This window comes from Notolepis coatsorum (assembly GCF_963971535.1).
Source record: "Notolepis coatsorum genome assembly, chromosome: 12".
NCBI classification, from domain to species: domain Eukaryota; kingdom Metazoa; phylum Chordata; class Actinopteri; order Aulopiformes; family Paralepididae; genus Notolepis; species Notolepis coatsorum.
In genome coordinates this window covers 67,747,850-67,765,836 of record NC_140176.1, presented here as the reverse complement: position 1 = coordinate 67,765,836, position 17,987 = coordinate 67,747,850, and the positions used below count along the sequence as shown (strand labels likewise).

Sequence of the window (17,987 nt, the reverse complement as noted above, 5' to 3'; positions counted from 1 at the left end):
ACAAGGGAGATTTTCAGAGCGTTTTCATCTCGTGTTATGTTCCCTGTAGGGAGGAATGAGGAGCCGGGTAGAGGAGCCGGATAATGTCACGAGAAATCATTTCTCGCAGTGAAATGATTCTCTGAGACAGCTGTAACACACACACACACACACACACACACACACGTGCATAAATCATGATTCTGGATTTCTGCACTGTCAAGTTTCCCCATATAGAAACATAACTGAAGAGACACCTTGTAATTCCTGCACATGGTAAAGATGTCAGTCTGTGCCTTCAATCAATATCTGAAATGAAGAAGAAGAAAAACTACTATTGTGCACTAAGCTACTATCTACCTTGCCTATATTACTACCTACTATGCTAAGATGTCTATACTACTATGCAGTCAAGTCTGTAGCACTCAAGTTCGACATTGTTTGACGAACAACGTCACTTACCCTAACTTCCAGAGTTGTACCCTTCTTGCTGACTTGTTGTACAGAACTTGTAAGTCGCTTTGGATAAAAGTGTCAGCTAAATGTAAAATGTAAATGTAATGTCTGTCTGGGTTTTTAATTAATTTATATATTATCTATTTATTTTTACTGCAATTGTCGACAAGATCAGTAGTTCAGCAGTGTTGTGAAACATGTCCTGCAAGTTTTGTAATGTTTGGACAAAAACCTTTGATTTATAGTCCGTTTTGTGTTATGCCATGTACATTTTGTACATTTGTAGTGCCACCTAGTGGTCAATTTGAATTCGATTTTCATGTTCCCGGTAGTTATGTGGACATATCCTGCACATTTCGTGATGATTGGCCTAACGGTTGTTGACTTACATCTATTTATGTACTTAGCCACGCCTTTTTGAAGTTAATTGGTTAATATTGTAACAAACCCTTTTTGTCATTCGCTATTGACGACTCTCGAGGCAGATGTTAGTTCTCACTTTACTTCTTTATTCCAACACTGGTACATAGGTTGCAGTATACAAGGGACTCATTGCTACCACTTCCCATGCCTCAAAAGGCCTTATAGCCGTCCCAGGTCAGCCCCTGCCCCCTCCCCTCTACCAACCCCAGGCCCGCGCGACCAACAGCGTCGCCTGCCAGCCCCAGGTTGGTAGAGTGCAGAGTGACAGCTCGGCTGACCAATCACCCAAATCCCAGGGTTGCTTCAATATCTTCAAAACTAAAGAATATATCAACAATCCTTATACTAACTTTAATAAGCTTCATCCAATAAGGATCCACAGCAAATGTGGTAGTAATCGGACCTACGGTTTAGGAGGAGATGTCAAAAATGTGTTTTACATAAAATCCAAGATGGCGGAGAATCCAATATGGCGGACTTTATGGGTCTTTGAGGCAAATTTGTAGAAGGCATAGAGATGGATGTCTGTATCAAGTTTCGCGTAAATCGGACTTACAGTCTTTAAAAGTTGACCTTTAACTCATTGGCCGCCAAACCCTTTTCTCGGGTTTCATCGCCAACCGTTGAGCGCCATACCCGAGTTTTCGGGTTTTGATCCTTTGATCTTTTTCCTTTGATGCCCGTTCTAAACACTCACTCGGAGCTGCCTGTGTCTCCCTGGCACAGCTGCCTACGTTGGAATTGCAATGATGATCGAATCCCGCCAGGTGCCAGTATCGCCTACCTTTTGAACTGGGGATATCAGTTGTCTTCCAGTACTGAGTTACCTCCGGCTGCTTCTGCCTCGGAGTGGATCAGGACATAGCAATCGGTCGGAGATTTGGTGCCTCAGACCTTTTCTTACCCATATGATCGCCATGCCCAATATACACGAGTAATTGCGATCGCCATGGGACGACTGGGATTTATAAATTTTGGAGTACCTTCTGACTGAGGTAAGGTCTATTTTAGGTAACCTGCTGGTATTTTTTTAACCTAAAACATGCTTTTGTACCGATCACAGTGTTGCATTTTACCGGACCTAAAACATGATTTTGGTCGATCGCAGTTTCGGGGCATGATGATTTTGTGAAGACACATATCTATATGGTATATCCATTGGAAGTATTTGGGGTTTCAGGCGAGCAACCCGAACGATTTGGGCATAATGCATATAATGCATCATATCTCGCAATCTATGAAAAAAGACTGGATTATTTTGGAAAGGGGTAATGTTTAGCATGGAATAGCGCACAAACTAATGTATGTAGAGATGAACTGGTTAGTCAGTGTTGGACTATGAACAATGCCTGTCAAATGAGCCATACTATTGTCTCCATAGCTATAATACAGAACACACGATGGGTCCGCAAACATCGCTAAAATGATCAATACCGCTGGCGCCATTGAGTAGAGATGGGAAAACAGCGTGGCGGTCAATGGCTTAATTATAGCGCCCCCTTTTGACCAATTGGGGTCATATTTGTTGTAGACCATTTGCACACAACTTCCAATCAATGGGTTAAATTTCATGTTGCTACCATTTACCATCTCACAGGAATTTGCAAAACCAATGCTGAAAAAAATTTATGATAAGAAATTCACACAAGCACTTCGTGCTTGAAAACCTAATAACGGCAAGCAACAACACAGTGCACATGAATCGTTTTGACTTTAGATTGTTCTGTATTCGTAAAAGCTCTTTCTTATTACAGTCCATCAGCTCGATGGAAATGTAATGATCCATTAATGTCAAGCCACCCACACATATCAATCAAAACTATTTCTAACTTATTCTTCATACGCTCATGGTTTTTCAGCTTCAATTGAAATGCCATGATGATCCTGTAGCGTTTTCCATGTTATGCATAGAGCTATTTACAGTAGATTTAGCACTTTCTTAGCTGTAGCTGTCGTTTAAAAGCAGTGGTGGAATGTAAATATTTTTACTTAGTTAACTTTACTTACTAAGTACTGTACTTAAGTACAATTTCAAGCTACCTGTGCTTTACGTTAGTATTTTCATTTTAGGGAACTTTGTACCTTTACTCCACTACATTTCAATGGAAATATTGTACTTTTTACTACATTACATTTATCTGAACCCATCAGTTACTAGTTACTTTGAAGAAAAGGATTTAGCAAAGAAAACATGGCAAAATGTATGAAGATTATATACTTTCACATTTGAAGCCTGTAAACTTCAAGAGGACATAATCAGAGCAGCATAACTGGACCACACACCACTTTAACATCATCTTTCATCAGCAGCATATCTGGACCACACACCACTTTAACATCACCTTTAATCAGAGCAGCATAACTGGACCACATACCACTTTAACATCACCTTTAATCAGAGCAGCATAACTGGACCACACACCACTTTAACATCACCTTTAATCAGAGCAGCATAACTGGACCACACACCACTTTAACATCACCTTTAATCAGAGCAGCATAACTGGACCACACACCACTTTAACATCACCTTTAATCAGAGCAGCATAACTGGACCACACACCACTTTAACATCACCTTTAATCAGAGCAGCATAACTGGACCACACACCACTTCGGCTTGAATGCTCCCAAGCACTGGAATACACAAACATCATGTAGAATGTGTACTTTTACTTTAGATACTTAAGTACATTCAATAGCAAATACTTCTCTACTTTTACTTAAGTAGAATTTGAATGGAGGACTTTTTCTTTTACCCAGTACTCATTTATCTGGGTATTTCTACTTTTACTTAAGTGAAGGAACTGTGTACTTCCAACATTGTTATTCATAGGCTCATGGCTTTTCAGCTTCAGTGCGTAAAGCTATTTACAGTAGATTTAGCACTTTCTTAGCTGTAGGCTACTAACTAAACAGTTGTATAAAGTCAACATAGTAGATGTTTTTGTATTGGGTACAAGGGGCCATTGAGGAACCTCTCGAGGCCAGGATCATTCGCCAACATTATTGGGATTTCATATTTTTATTGTGCAGCCTTTTCACAGAGTCTCTCACTGGATGCACAGTGCTCAGCTTCCCTGATCCCACATGACGCTGTGGAAATCCAAGGAGTTAGAGGTGAATTTAGCACTGCCATAAATATGAAGCCAGAGTACCGGTGCTGAGAGGCTGAATTCTGTCGAGACCAGAGTCTGACAGATCATTTGATGGGGTAGAAATCTCTGAATGGGGTCAGGTCAAAGGTAACATGACCATAGTAGAATGATTCACAAACCATGGGGGGGGGGGGGGGGGGGGGGGGGGGGGTCCCTCGCGGAATAGTTTTATGATGCTGGGATCATTACAAATGCATGTTTTATGATGGGGTTTGGTAAAATAGACGTTACCTTTGTCAGCAGGTCCACCAAAACCCTGTGCTCCGAAGTGTCCGAGTCGGAACAGGAACAATAAATAACGTTAGTTGGACCTGGCAGCGCCCAACAGATAACGTTAAATCCAAACAGCCTGTTTGAAAATACTAGAATCCAACATAGTCTGGTGAAAATGCACCCTATGTTATGGATGGATCGTCACTGTTTGTCCTCTTCATAATGATCTCCAATAGTTCGCTCTCTAGGGCGATCGCCATTGCCGAACGTTATAGTTGGCTCTAGTCTGGAGTGCTCTCAACTCTGGTGTCCCGCGACTACCGCGGAGCGGTGAACAGATAATGTTACCTCCTCGGCCGGTTTGACTATAGTATTTTTATGATTTACCAGAAGTGCTGAGTCCAATGTAGTCTGGTGAAAACGCACCTTATCATCCATAAGTGTGATAGTTTTGTCCTCTTCATAATAATCTCCAATCGTTCGTGATCGCCATTCCCGGTACCAGTTGCCTCTGTCTGGAGTGCTCTCACCTCTGGCGGCGACTAATCTGGCCAGCAGTGAGTGAGCAAACCCTCCCCACAGTAAACTAGCCCCGTTCAAAAGGTAGGCGATACTGCCACCTATCGGGATTCGATTGTCATTTCAATTCAAATTCACTCAGAGCCACCAGGATCACACAAGAAGGTCCGGCTGACTGTTTAGTATAATAATAAAAAATAAAAATAATTTTTTTTTACGTTTTTGCCGGCGAAGGCATGGGAGGCAAAAACAAGTATACTCGTTTTTTGGCGTCCAATGAGTTAATATGGGATGTTTAAAACAAGTCACAGAGCTGTATTTGCTCGGTCAGCATTACTTAAATGTTACGATGATGATCAGGAAGCGACGGGGGCGGCGTGCCCTCCAAACGCAGACCCCTGACGCTGAGAGATCGCGCTGTGCAGGTGAAAAAAGATGCGACGGCTGCTTCCTCGAGTACCGGAGGGGACACGTGATGTAAGGCTTAGTCCACATTGCAGCCGGCTTGTGGGAGGCATGTCCTAACAACGTTCGAGACAGGGGAGGGTAGAATTGGACGTTACGAAATTGGGATGGGAGAAAAATAGAAAATGGGAGAAAAAGTAGATAAAAAAAAGAGAAGCATTGTAGGTTTTGGTCTTTTCTTGGGTATGTTGACAATAAGAAAATAAAATGTATTACGCTGGCCTTATCCTAACCAGGCGGCTCCGCTGGTAGCATACAAATAAAACGCCTTTGTTGGCTAGTTCACTAGTAGAACATTTAAAAAAAAAATATATATATATGCTTCCACACGTGACATTCATGTTGTCTTACCTCAAGTGTTCTTGAGTTCCTACTTCTTGTTTACTCACAGTGACTGTATGCTGATGTACAGTGGTTGTCTTTGGCCTGCTGTACATTCGTAAGGCATGCAGCTAAGCAGGTTAGTTGATGCCAGGTTTTTTCTTCTTCTTCCTCTGTCGTTTTCCGTTTTCAGCCTCCTCTCTGATCTCGGAGCGTTACACAACAGTGTTTCAGGTGTAGGCCGAGGACACTGGCCGAGTGCCCGCATTCTCTCCGATCGCTCTCCTCCAACCATAGATACTCTCCGTGCCCGGTCTCACAAAGAGCCCATACACCCCGGCCAAGGGAACAAGCAAGTCATTTGAGCCACGGAATCGGGGAAAGTGTGCAACCTTTAGACACTTGGGAAGTGACTTTTGCCCACTGTAGACACAATCGGTCCTTATGAGGATATAATGAAAAGGTCTGTGTTTCCGTCGAGAGACTGAAGATGAGAGCGAGATAGTTGCTATAGTCACAGGCTGTAACAAATGTAAATTCAAGCTAGTTGCAGTGTCTCTTTTACTGGCCTTGTTACAGTATTCTGTAAAGATGGTGAAACTGAATTACTTGAAAGTGTACCTGTCCCACCAAAGATATTGTTAGTACAAAAGCACATTGAATATTTGTAGTGTATAATGCACCAACTGCTTTAAAGAAAAAACAAAACAAAAAAATTATACTAACAATAGCCAACCTTTTACAAGGAGATCAACTTTTTCTTTGCATACTTGTGCAGTTATTGTCACCTTTTATGCTGTGAAGGCTGAAAACTTAACAAGTGTGTTTCTCTCTCTCTCTTTCTCTCTCTCTCTCTCTCTTTCATGTTACGTAGAACGTGCTGATTGTTGAGGTAAGTGTTTAATCCTGTCCAGCAATATGCTCCCTGCTATCAGTCTTGAATCTACATTCATTATGTTAAAACTGGTCAATTTGAATCATTTCCTTCATTAGCGTGATTGTCACCTTGACATTGTTTACCTTAACCCTCGATGAGCCTGGTCAACGTGAAACCCTTGCTCTGCTTACGAGGACCACCACATCCCTCTTGTTCTTGCTATCAATAACAAAGGCAGCAGAAGAAGAAGAAAGAGCCTCTTTCCCTTTGAGATCATGTTTCACATTTGAATGTTTCCACACTGAAGTCATGCATACATCACAAGGGCCACCCGCCGCACCCTGGATGAAAAACTGTGTTTGAGATCAAATAGACATTGCAGACAAGCATGGTGCCCTGGGGCCTCCTTTCTTAAAGATCCTTGTATACAAGTGTTGTCTATTTATGAAGGAACCCAAGCCACAGTAGTGATTCATTAAATATGTATCACAATGGAGCGTCTGGGTAGTGTATAGGTTTAAGCAATGGTGCAGCTGGGTAGTGTGTAGAGGTCTAATCACTGGTGATGCTGGGTAGTGTAGAGGTCTAAGCACTGGTGATGCTGGGTAGTGTAGAGGTCTAAGCACTGGTGATGCTGGGTAGTGTGTAGAGGTCTAATCACTGGTGATGCTGGGTAGTGTAGAGGTCTAATCACTGGTGATGCTGGGTAGTGTAGAGGTCTAAGCACTGGTGATGCTGGGTAGTGTAGAGGTCTAAGCACTGGTGATGCTGGGTAGTGTAGAGGTCTAAGCACTAAGGCAGCTGGGTAGTGTAGAGGTCTAAGCATTAAGGTGGATGGGTGGTGTAGAGGTCTAAGCATTAAGGTGGATGGGTGGTGTAGAGGTCTAAGCACGAAGGCAGCTGGGTAGTGTAGAGGTCTAAGCACTAATATAAGGTGGATGGGTGGTGTAGAGGTCTAAGCACTAAGGCAGCTGGGTAGTGTAGAGGTCTAAGCACTAAGACAGCTGGGTAGTGTAGAGGTCTAAGCACTAAGGCAGCTGGGTGGTGTAGAGGTCTAAGCACTAAGGTGGATGGGTGGTGTAGAGGTCTAAGCACTAAGGTGGATGGGTGGTGTAGAGGTCTAAGCTAAGCACTAAGGTGGATGGGTGGTGTAGAGGTCTAAGCACTAAGGCAGCTGGGTAGTGTAGAAGTCTAAGCACTAAGGTGGATGGGTGGTGTAGAGGTCTAAGCACTAAGGTGGATGGGTGGTGTAGAGGTCTAAGCACTAAGGCAGCTGGGTGGTGTAGAGGTCTAAGCACTAAGGCAGCTGGGTAGTGTAGAGGTCTAAGCACTAAGGCAGCTGGGTGGTGTAGAGGTCTAAGCACTAAGGTGGATGGGTGGTGTAGAGGTCTAAGCACTAAGGTGGATGGGTGGTGTAGAGGTCTAAGCTAAGCACTAAGGTGGATGGGTGGTGTAGAGGTCTAAGCACTAAGGCAGCTGGGTAGTGTAGAAGTCTAAGCACTAAGGTGGATGGGTGGTGTAGAGGTCTAAGCACTAAGGTGGATGGGTGGTGTAGAGGTCTAAGCTAAGCACTAAGGTGGATGGGTGGTGTAGAGGTCTAAGCACTAAGGCAGCTGGGTAGTGTAGAGGTCTAAGCACTAAGGCAGCTGGGTGGTGTAGAGGTCTAAGCACTAAGGCAGCTGGGTGGTGTAGAGGTCTAAGCACTAAGGTGGATGGGTGGTGTAGAGGTCTAAGCACTAAGGTGGATGGGTGGTGTAGAGGTCTAAGCTAAGCACTAAGGTGGATGGGTGGTGTAGAGGTCTAAGCACTAAGGCAGCTGGGTAGTGTAGAGGTCTAAGCACTAAGGCAGCTGGGTGGTGTAGAGGTCTAAGCACTAAGGTGGATGGGTGGTGTAGAGGTCTAAGCACTAAGGTGGATGGGTGGTGTAGAGGTCTAAGCTAAGCACTAAGGTGGATGGGTGGTGTAGAGGTCTAAGCACTAAGGCAGCTGGGTAGTGTAGAAGTCTAAGCAATGGTGTGACTGGATGGCTTAGAGTAGATGACAGAGTACAGCAACTTGCAATGGGCCTGGTCTACAAGATACACTACACCACTAAGGTACCCATGTACATGTCAAAATACTTCCCAAAGGTCAGTGAATACCACGACCACAACACCAGAGGGAGCTCCACAAATCATGTTAAACCCAGATTCGGCTCAAACAAGGGACTAAACACGTTTCTCAATTATGCCACATCAATGTGCAACGCCCTACAGCTGTAAAGGAATGTGAATCACTACCCACTTTCAAAACCACTCTCAAAGAGCACCTACAGGAGACTGCAATTTGAAACTGCCCCGTGTAAATGTCCTAACCCAACCCCCTCCAATGTACAGTAAATGTCCTAACCCAATAATACACAAGACCCTCTTCTTGGGACCAAGTAAGGTTTTGTCGATAATCCAATGTACAGTTACACACCCCCCCACCCCACCCACCCAACCACCTCCAATGTACAGTTTCCCCCCCCCCCCCACCCCACCTACCCAACCTCCTCCAATGTACAGTTTATTCGTCAAATGTATATACTCTTTTTTAGACTATTTTTGTATCACAAACAGTAATGTATTTGTAAATCTGGTATGTCATAAATGTATAGATATAGCAGTACTGTCTATCTGTATGTCATGTATGTCATATATGTTATGATGAATTGAAAATGGGGGACCCTTATGTAAACAAGACAAAAGTCTTTATCTGGTCTGCATCACCTTAACAATTGTGTGTATTGAGCTGTACTGTATTGTACCCATTCTGCAATCTGTTAATAACATTTTCAATCAATCAATCAATCAAACTGGGTAGTGTAGAGGTCTAAGCACTAAGGCAGCTGGGTAGTGTAGAGGTCTAAGCACTCACCTACCACTGGAGAGACCTGGGTTCAATTCCCGGCTGTGGTACCTTCGGTTTGGTCAGATGTTCCTACAAACACAATTTGGCAATGTTCACAAACCGGTGGGGTATGAGTCCTGCTTGTTGCAATAGCGACTCCTACTGGTCGGAGTTGCTACTGCTGGCCTGTTCACATGTATGTACTGCTAGCGACGGCGACTCCACATGTATTGGCAGAGGCATGTGGTCGTCTACACCCTTGACAAAATTGGAGGATGGGAGAAACATTTGAAAAACGTTTTTACTTGATGTCCAAATCAGAGGTTTACATAGTTTTTGTATTTAATTTGATTTAATTATTGATTGATTGAACGAATTACCCAAAGCATGAATGCTATATTTATCATTTCTATCTGTATTTCTATGATCATATTCTTGATAAATGATCTTATGATAAAAAATCTAATTACTTTATAACAAATTCCATTGTGAATAATGCACTCACTCAGATGTACTGCACTGCACACACACAACATACAGTTTGATATATTGCACATAGTAATGATCACAAACCAACCATACACCTTTCCAACCTTACCATAGCATTGCTAGACAACCCATTATTCATAATTATAACTTGGGCTGCACGTTAGGCTATATTTCTTCGCTCAGCTCAAGTTTATAATTGATTTTCTTTTTATTGCATTCCTTAGTATCTGCACACTGTGTTCACATGCCTCCCATCCCCTCCCTATTCTCCCCTCTCTCTCCATTCTGTTCCCCCCCTCTTCTCTCCTCTCTATTCTGCCCCCCTTCTCTCCTCTCTCTCTCTATTCTACTCCCCCTCTTCTCTCCTTTCTCTCTATTATACTCCCCCCTCTTCTCTCCTCTCTCTATTCTGCCCCCCTTCTCTCCTCTCTCTCTATTCTACTCCCCCTCTTCTCTCCGTTCTCTCTATTTTGCTCCCCCCTCTTCTCTATCCTCTATTATACTCCCCCCTCTTCTCTCTCCTCTCTCTATTCTACTCCCCCCTCTTCTCTCCTCTCTCTATTCTACTCCCCCCTCTTCTCTCTCCTCTCTATTCTACTCCCCCCTATTCTCTCCTCTCTCTCTATTCTACTCCCCCCTCTTCTCTCCTCTCTCTATTCTACTCCCCCCTCTTCTCTCTCCTCTCTATTCTACTCCCCCCTCTTCTCTCCTCTCTCTCTATTCTACTCCCCCCTCTTCTCTCCTCTCTCTCTATTCTACTCCCCCCTTCTCATCTCTCTCTATTCTACTCCCCCTCTTCTCTCCTCTCTCTATTCTACTCCCCCCTTCTCATCTCTCTATATTCTACTCCCCCTCTTCTCTCCTCTCTCTCTATTCCACTCCCCCCTTCTCATCTCTCTATTCTACTCCCCCTCTTCTCTCCTCTCTCTCTATTCCACTCCCCCCTTCTCATCTCTCTCTATTCTACTCCCCCTTCTCATCTCTATATTCTACTCCCCCCTCTTCTCTCCTCTCTCTCTATTCTACTCCCCCCCTTCTCATCTCTCTCTATTCTACTCCCCCCCCTTCTCTCCTCTCTCTCTATTCTACTCCCCCACTTCTCATCTCTCTCTATTCTACTCCACCCCTTCTCTCCTCTCTCTATTCTACTCCCCCCTTCTCATCTCTCTCTATTCTACTCCCCCCCTTCTCTCCTCTCTCTCTATTCTACTCCCCCCCTTCTCATCTCTCTCTATTCTACTCCCCCCCTTCTCTCCTCTCTCTCTATTCTACTCCCCCCCTTCTCATCTCTCTCTATTCTACTCCCCCCTTCTCTCCTCTCTCTATTCTACTCCCCCACTTCTCATCTCTCTCTATTCTACTCCCCCCCTTCTCATCGCTCTCTATTCTACTCCCCCCTCTTCTCTCCTCTCTCTCTATTCAACTCCCCCCTCTTCTCTCCTCTCTCTCTATTCTACTTTCCCCTCATCTCTCTCCTCTCGCTCTCCATTATACTCCCCCCTCTTCTCATCTCTCTATTCTACTCTCCCCTCTTCTCTCCTCTCTCTCTATTCTACTTCCCCCTCGTCTCTCTCCTCTCGCTCTCTATTCTACTCCCCCTCTTCTCATCTCTCTCTATTCTACTTCCCCTCTCTTCTCTCCTCTCTCTCTGCTCCATTCCTCCCCTCCCCTAAGGCCATAGTCGACACAGGAAAGACCATGAAGGCCCTTCTGAAGCATGTGGAGACCTTTCAGCCCAAGATGGTCAAGGTCGCGGGGTGAGTCAGTCTGTCCATCAGTCAGTCAGTCAGTCATCTCTCTAGCCACATCAGGGGGGAAATGCCAGGCATCTGACAGTCTTGCAGGAAGCAGATAGCCCTCTTCCACGGCCCCTATCTAGTGTCCACGAGCTGTTCCTGGATCAGATAAGCGCCCGTCCTTGTGCTCGGTTCATGTCAAAATGTGTTTCCTTCCTTCAGTGTACCACATTTCAAGGGTTAGTTGGTATACTGTAGACGTTTTGCAGAGGGCAATTCATTCCCAATCGATACAAGTCACAGTACGTTGTTTGTTTGCCAGTGTTCCCATGCAGTAATAATACATGTTGGATGATGTTGTGAGTCATTATCAGACTTCGTCTGCTGTAATGTCTCGGTTGAGAGAGCGAGGCTCGTCTCACCGCTTGGAACACTGTGTGGTGTGTGTATGTTTCAGCTTGCTGGTGAAGAGGGTTCCTAATGTGGTGGAAAGCCTTACTGACTGTAAGTGCCTCTTGTTATAATGTCATCCATTCCACTGTTTCTAGGGATGCACCAATATTGATACTGGTATTGGATATTGGTACGATACCAGCCGGAAATAGGTATCAGAAAATGTCCCCAATACTAAAATCCGACACCAAGAAAGGTTTTTTACATGTAAAAGTATCATGGATCTTTCTAGTATACATTTTAAGTCTGTACTGGTCAGTAAAAGTGATGGATCAGATCGGTACTTGGTATCAGCCAATAGTGAACGTTTAGTACTCCGAATTGGTATCGGTAGTGAAAAAATGGTATCGGCGCATCCCTAACTGTTTCACTTATATTTATTGATAATTTTTCACATCGACTTTGTCACTGTAAACGTCACATGTTTCATTTCTCAAAGCCACAGCAGTTTTTGAAACGTTCAGAAGGTGGCACGTGTTTTTTCCACATTCTACATTGGAGGCCAAGATATATTTAGCATGTTTATCGGCCAAACATAACCTCTTCCTACGGGCTTGAATTAAAATGGAGCTGGTATCAAACAATATCAAACTCTGTGTCTATTGTACTCTTGACGTGTCCTATGTTTGCCTCCGCAGATGTCGGATTTGAGATCCCCAACCGCTACGTTGTCGGTTACGCCTTGGACTACAACGAACATTTCCGTGACCTGAATGTAAGTCCTGAGCTCTACTTTCATCGCCGCTCTGCACATGACCCTTGGAGAGAGCTGTCTGAGAGGGATGAGAGGGATGAGAGTAGGCGGGAGTAGAACGTAAACACAGTAAATCAAAAGAGACGCTTCTCTCCCTGAAACCTAAACTCACCCAACAGGTATCCTCCCCGCTGAGAAGATTTCACATGCAAGCAAATCAACCTCAAATCACTACCGTGATATGTGTGAGTGTGTGTGCGTGTGTGTGTCGATCTGTGTGTGTGTGTGTGTACACAAATGTGCGTTTCTAGGCCCATCACACTGTGCCTCACGCCAGCACTCTATAGCATGTTATGTTTAATTGAGTTAATGCATACATACCTATGTGAACTTAGCTGCCCTTATGTCTGTAACACACTCTCTGTCACGAGTCATGTGAAGCACTTACAAAAAAAGTGGTGTAGAAAGTACAGATTGTTGTGTTCACATAAATGTAGTGGCGAAAGGTGTTTACGTTGAAATACCGTAAAGTATAAAATGGAAATATTCAAGTAAAATAGCACGGCGCACATACATATTCCCACAGTTCCTCTCTCTCTTGTTATCTCTCTCCCATCTCTTTGTCTCTCTCTCTTTCTATCTCTCTGTCTCTCCTCTCTTTCTTATCTCCCTCTCTCTTTCTTTCTCTCCTCTCTCTTTGTCTCTCTCCTCTCTCTCTCTCTCTCTTTCTACCTATCTCTCTCTTTCTCTCTCTCTGTCTCTCTCCTCTCTCTGTCTCTCTCTGTCTTTCCTCTTTCTCTCTTTCTCTCTCTGTCTCTCCCCTCGCTCTGTCTTTCTCTCTCCTCTCTCCCTTTCTCACACTCTGCCTGCCTCTCTCCTCTCTCTTTCTCTCTCTGTATCTCTCTGAAGTTAAGCATACCGTATGCATGTGTGTGTGTGTGTGTGTGTGTGTGTGTGTGTGTGACGTGTGTGTGTGCAGCCTCTAACGGTCTGTCTGAACACTGTGTATCTATGTGGTATTCATTACAGGAGATGGGAGGAAGATTGACAGTGGAATGTTGGGTTAGAATCTGTCAAAGCTTCCTCTCTTATCTGGGAGATCTTGATCCTATGTAGATCAGTTGTGTAGCTCCTCTCAGGGATGGTTCCTGTAGCTCCTCTCAGGGATGGTTCCTGTAGCTCCTCTCAGAGATGGTTCCTGTAGCTCCTCTCAGAGATGGTTCCTGTAGCTCCTCTCAGAGATGGTTCCTGTAGCTCCTCAGGGATGGTTCCTGTAGCTCCTCTCAGTGATAGTTCCTGTAGCTCCTCTCAGAGATGGTTCCTGTAGCTCCTCTCAGGGATAGTTCCTGTAGCTCCTCTCAGGGATGGTTCCTGTAGCTACTCTCAGTGATAGTTCCTGTAGCTCCTCTCAGAGATGGTTCCTGTAGCTCCTCTCAGAGATGGTTCCTGTAGCTCCTCTCAGAGATGGTTCCTGTAGCTCCTCTCAGAGATGGTTCCTGTAGCTCCTCTCAGAGATGGTTCCTGTAGCTCCTCTCAGAGATGTTTCCTGTAGCTCCTCTCAGAGATGGTTCCTGTAGCTCCTCTCAGAGATGGTTCCTGTAGCTCCTCTCAGAGATGGTTCCTGTAGCTCCTCTCAGAGATGGTTCCTGTAGCTCCTCTCAGAGATGGTTCCTGTAGCTCCTCTCAGAGATGGTTCCTGTAGCTCCTCTCAGGGATGGTTCCTGTAGCTCCTCTCAGGGATGGTTCCTGTAGCTCCTCTCAGAGATGGTTCCTGTAGCTCCTCTCAGAGATGGTTCCTGTAGCTCCTCTCAGAGATGGTTCCTGTAGCTCCTCTCAGAGATGGTTCCTGTAGCTCCTCTCAGAGATGGTTCCTGTAGCTTCTCTCAGAGATGGTTCCTGTAGCTCCTCTCAGGGATAGTTCCTGTAGCTCCTCTCAGAGATAGTTCCTGTAGCTCCTCTCAGGGATGGTTCCTGTAGCTCCTCTCAGAGATGGTTCCTGTAGCTCCTCTCAGGGATAGTTCCTGTAGCTCCTCCCTCGTCGGCCGACCTTTTTCTTCTTGATAGTTTCCTCACATTCCCCTCTAATTTGTGTTTTTCTTTTCTACAGCTGTATCAGAATGTGAATACATCACATCGACAGACAAAGGCCCTCTGCCCCTGAGCTACATTGCTCAAAACGTGAAAGACAGCCCATATATCACCTCTTGTTACTGTATAACGTGGGGAAATAGCATCACATTCAATGTTGCATAGAAAAGGTGATGTTCATTTAGCAATATTTAATCTGAAATATTTTATTGTATTTATAGAGATCTTTGTGTTGCGATTCTGCGATGCATCTTAGCGTTTGTATCTATTTATTATTTTGAAACGTCCTCCCTGCAGTGCTCCCACGTACCACTAGTAGGGATGCCCCGATCGATCGGCCAGCGATCGGTATCGGCCGATATTCAGTATAAATATGAGATCGGTGAATTCCGATAATGCTTTATTTTCGCCGATCGTGAAAACCGATCGAAAAACATGATCCAATTCTTAGCGGAGTTCTCACTCGCTGACTTCTCTCTCAGGCACACAGAGCTGCAGCAGCGCACTGCCCCTCCCCCTCCTCCTCCCCCTGCCCCTCCCAGACCCATGTCAACAGAGGCTCCGGCAATAGTCTGCTCTAGTCTAGTGCATGCAACCTCTGTGAGCTAACGTTAGCTACCTAGCTAACGTTACTGTTTAAACAAAATGACCCAGTCAACTATTCACTTTTAGTTTAATACATGAGGCATTGTCTAATGTTATCTAGCTGGCTAGCTACTGATAGCTCCTGATATCAACAAATGCTCCAGCAATAGTCGAGTGCATGATACCTCCGTTAGCTCGGTAGCCAACATTAGCTCACGTTAGCTCACTGTTTATATGAAATATCCCAGTAAACTAAATAGTTCACTGAGGCGTTGTCTTAACGTTATCTAGCCGGCTAGCAGTAGCTACAGATAGCTCCTGATATCAATGTCTTATAACATTGATTCGATGCGTATTCAAGCCCCTGGCTTGCATCGCAGTCATGAAAGGGGCTAGCTGAGGGCATGCTGAATGTGATTTGACCAAAGCAGAGTATACCAATAAGGTCCAGCTGCAGCGCCGGAGAATCCTGGCTGCAGCTGGAGGCTACTCGAGTATACACACAGACAGTGGAGCTGTTTGCAGATAGCGAGCATTTTGACTTGTTGCGTGGTGGCGATGTCTCGCAGATAATATAACTACAAGTATGATTATATAATATATATATTTTATAAAAAAATATATATATATTATATTTATTTTTTATTTTTTATAAAACCAAAAACGATCGGTATCGGTATCGGCCGATATGGCTCATAGACGATTGGTGATCGGTATCGGTGGCAAAAAACGTGATCGGGGCATCCCTAACTCCTAGGGGTAGACGGACCCCCATTTGAGTCCAACATTTACCTGCATATCTATTCTGTTCCATCAAATGGAAAGACAGCGGTATTAGTGCAATAATATACTGCTGTACTCTGACCATATGACTGGTGTAATATGATATATGACTATACTCAATTTATACAAAATCTATACCTACCAACTGCGTTCACTGTCTACCCATATACTCTGTATGATAGGATGTACAACTGTGCTGTATATACTGCATATTTACATTTATATACATGTATTTAGATTACCTCATTACACCCATATTTGTCTGCATATAACCCCTCATATACTTGCTTGTACACCTGCACATAACCCTTAGCTCTGTATGATAGCATGTACTATAATGCTGTATATACCATATATATATAATATATTTATTCACACCGCATATATACCTATCCTCACCTGTTCGACTTACCTGCACATAGTCCCTGACAAATAAACAAATAAAGGCATATTCTATTCAATTCTATTCAATACAAATGTCCAGTCATCCCCAGATGTACTGTATCATGTAGGCTGGTACTGTATCTACATGATCTGACTTTTTGACCCCCTTTGGTAGCAAAGATTAGAACATATTTCAGTGACTTTCTATACACTATTGAAGGGGGTACCTGAGTGATTTAACATCTGACAGACCAAATACTCTCTCTCTCTCTCTCTCTCTCTCTCTCTCTCTCTCTCTCTCTCTCTCTCTCTCCTTCCCTCCCTTCTTCTCTCCATCCAGCATATCTGTGTCATCAGTGAGATTGGAAAGGTGAAATACAAGGTCTAAGGAGAACTGAACATTGAATCATGTGCATCCTTTTTTACGTCGACTGTGGAGAGTGCCTTCTCACGTCTTTGACCTCCCTGGGTTACGTTTGTTTGTTTGTTTGTTTGTTTATTAACACAGTTAAACAGAAGTAAAAACAATACATAATAAGTTATAACGATTGTGAAGGAGAAGTTAGAAGCCTAGAGGCTTATCAAGAACGTCCCCTGTTTTATAAAATCAAACATACAAAAATACAAAAATATGCATATTATAAAATACCAGAATACATTAAAAGATTTGTGTTAATACAAACATACATACACACAGTACATACATGCATATACTGTGTACATAATAATATATAACAACCCACCCACCTGCCTACAAACCTACCCACCCACATAACCAAATGCATACCTACATGTATGACCTGTTATCTATCTACTACTCCCTGGGTTACGTTTGTTTTCCAGTGAAATGCATACAATATGCCCCGAAGTGGATTCACCCAATCACTATGTGAAGTATTTCTGTTTATGTGTAACCAAAATCAAGCTCATGTTCTGCAGAAAGAAATATAAATAACTTTTTGTATATGGAGTCAATCATTTTGTCTCAGCGTTGTTGAGTTTCGTTTTTTTTTTTTTCCCGGATGTCTCACAATGGGGAAAGGGCTGTTTTAACTGGAAAGGCTTACCAAATGTCTATTCGTCCCATAAAGTAACCTAATAATGTGCTGAGCGGAGTAATTGAATGTTTCTAAAGGTATTTGAAATTAAATTTATATTTAAATGATAATAATAAAAGATTATCACACATTTCTGATCCTTCTTGTTGCATAGTACAGTATACACACACACGGACAAAGGAATGATGAGGAACAAAATAGATAAATGGCGCCAACCACCAGCAGTAGTGGTGACAGATGGAGAGGCTGCTGGCGGCTGGCATCCCTGTGGCCAGGGATCACGTCCCCACTCGGACTCATGGAGAACAGAGGTGTGGGAGTGGGGGTGTAGCAGTCAGGCTCCCCAGCCTCTTCCACACTGCATCCGTCTGTCCTCAGCCTCCAACCAAGCACTGGTGTTTAGTGAGTGCTGAGGACAAATGTACATGACGCCACA

General features: G+C 43.9%; 1 protein-coding gene across 1 annotated transcript in view; it reads left to right on the top strand.

Moving 5' to 3' along the window:
* The window catches only part of LOC311238311 (hypoxanthine-guanine phosphoribosyltransferase-like), a 41,375-nt gene extending 23,775 nt beyond the window's left edge, over positions 1–17,600 (top strand). Inside the window, exons 6-10 of the mRNA XM_084326337.1 lie at positions 6,408–6,425; positions 11,445–11,527; positions 11,964–12,010; positions 12,598–12,674; positions 16,834–17,600. Of these exons, the coding sequence (XP_084182463.1) occupies positions 6,408–6,425; positions 11,445–11,527; positions 11,964–12,010; positions 12,598–12,674; positions 16,834–16,881 (273 nt within the window). The 3' untranslated portion in view covers positions 16,882–17,600. The remainder of the gene's footprint in view (positions 1–6,407; positions 6,426–11,444; positions 11,528–11,963; positions 12,011–12,597; positions 12,675–16,833) is intronic.
* Positions 17,601–17,987: the final 387 nt, after the last annotated feature.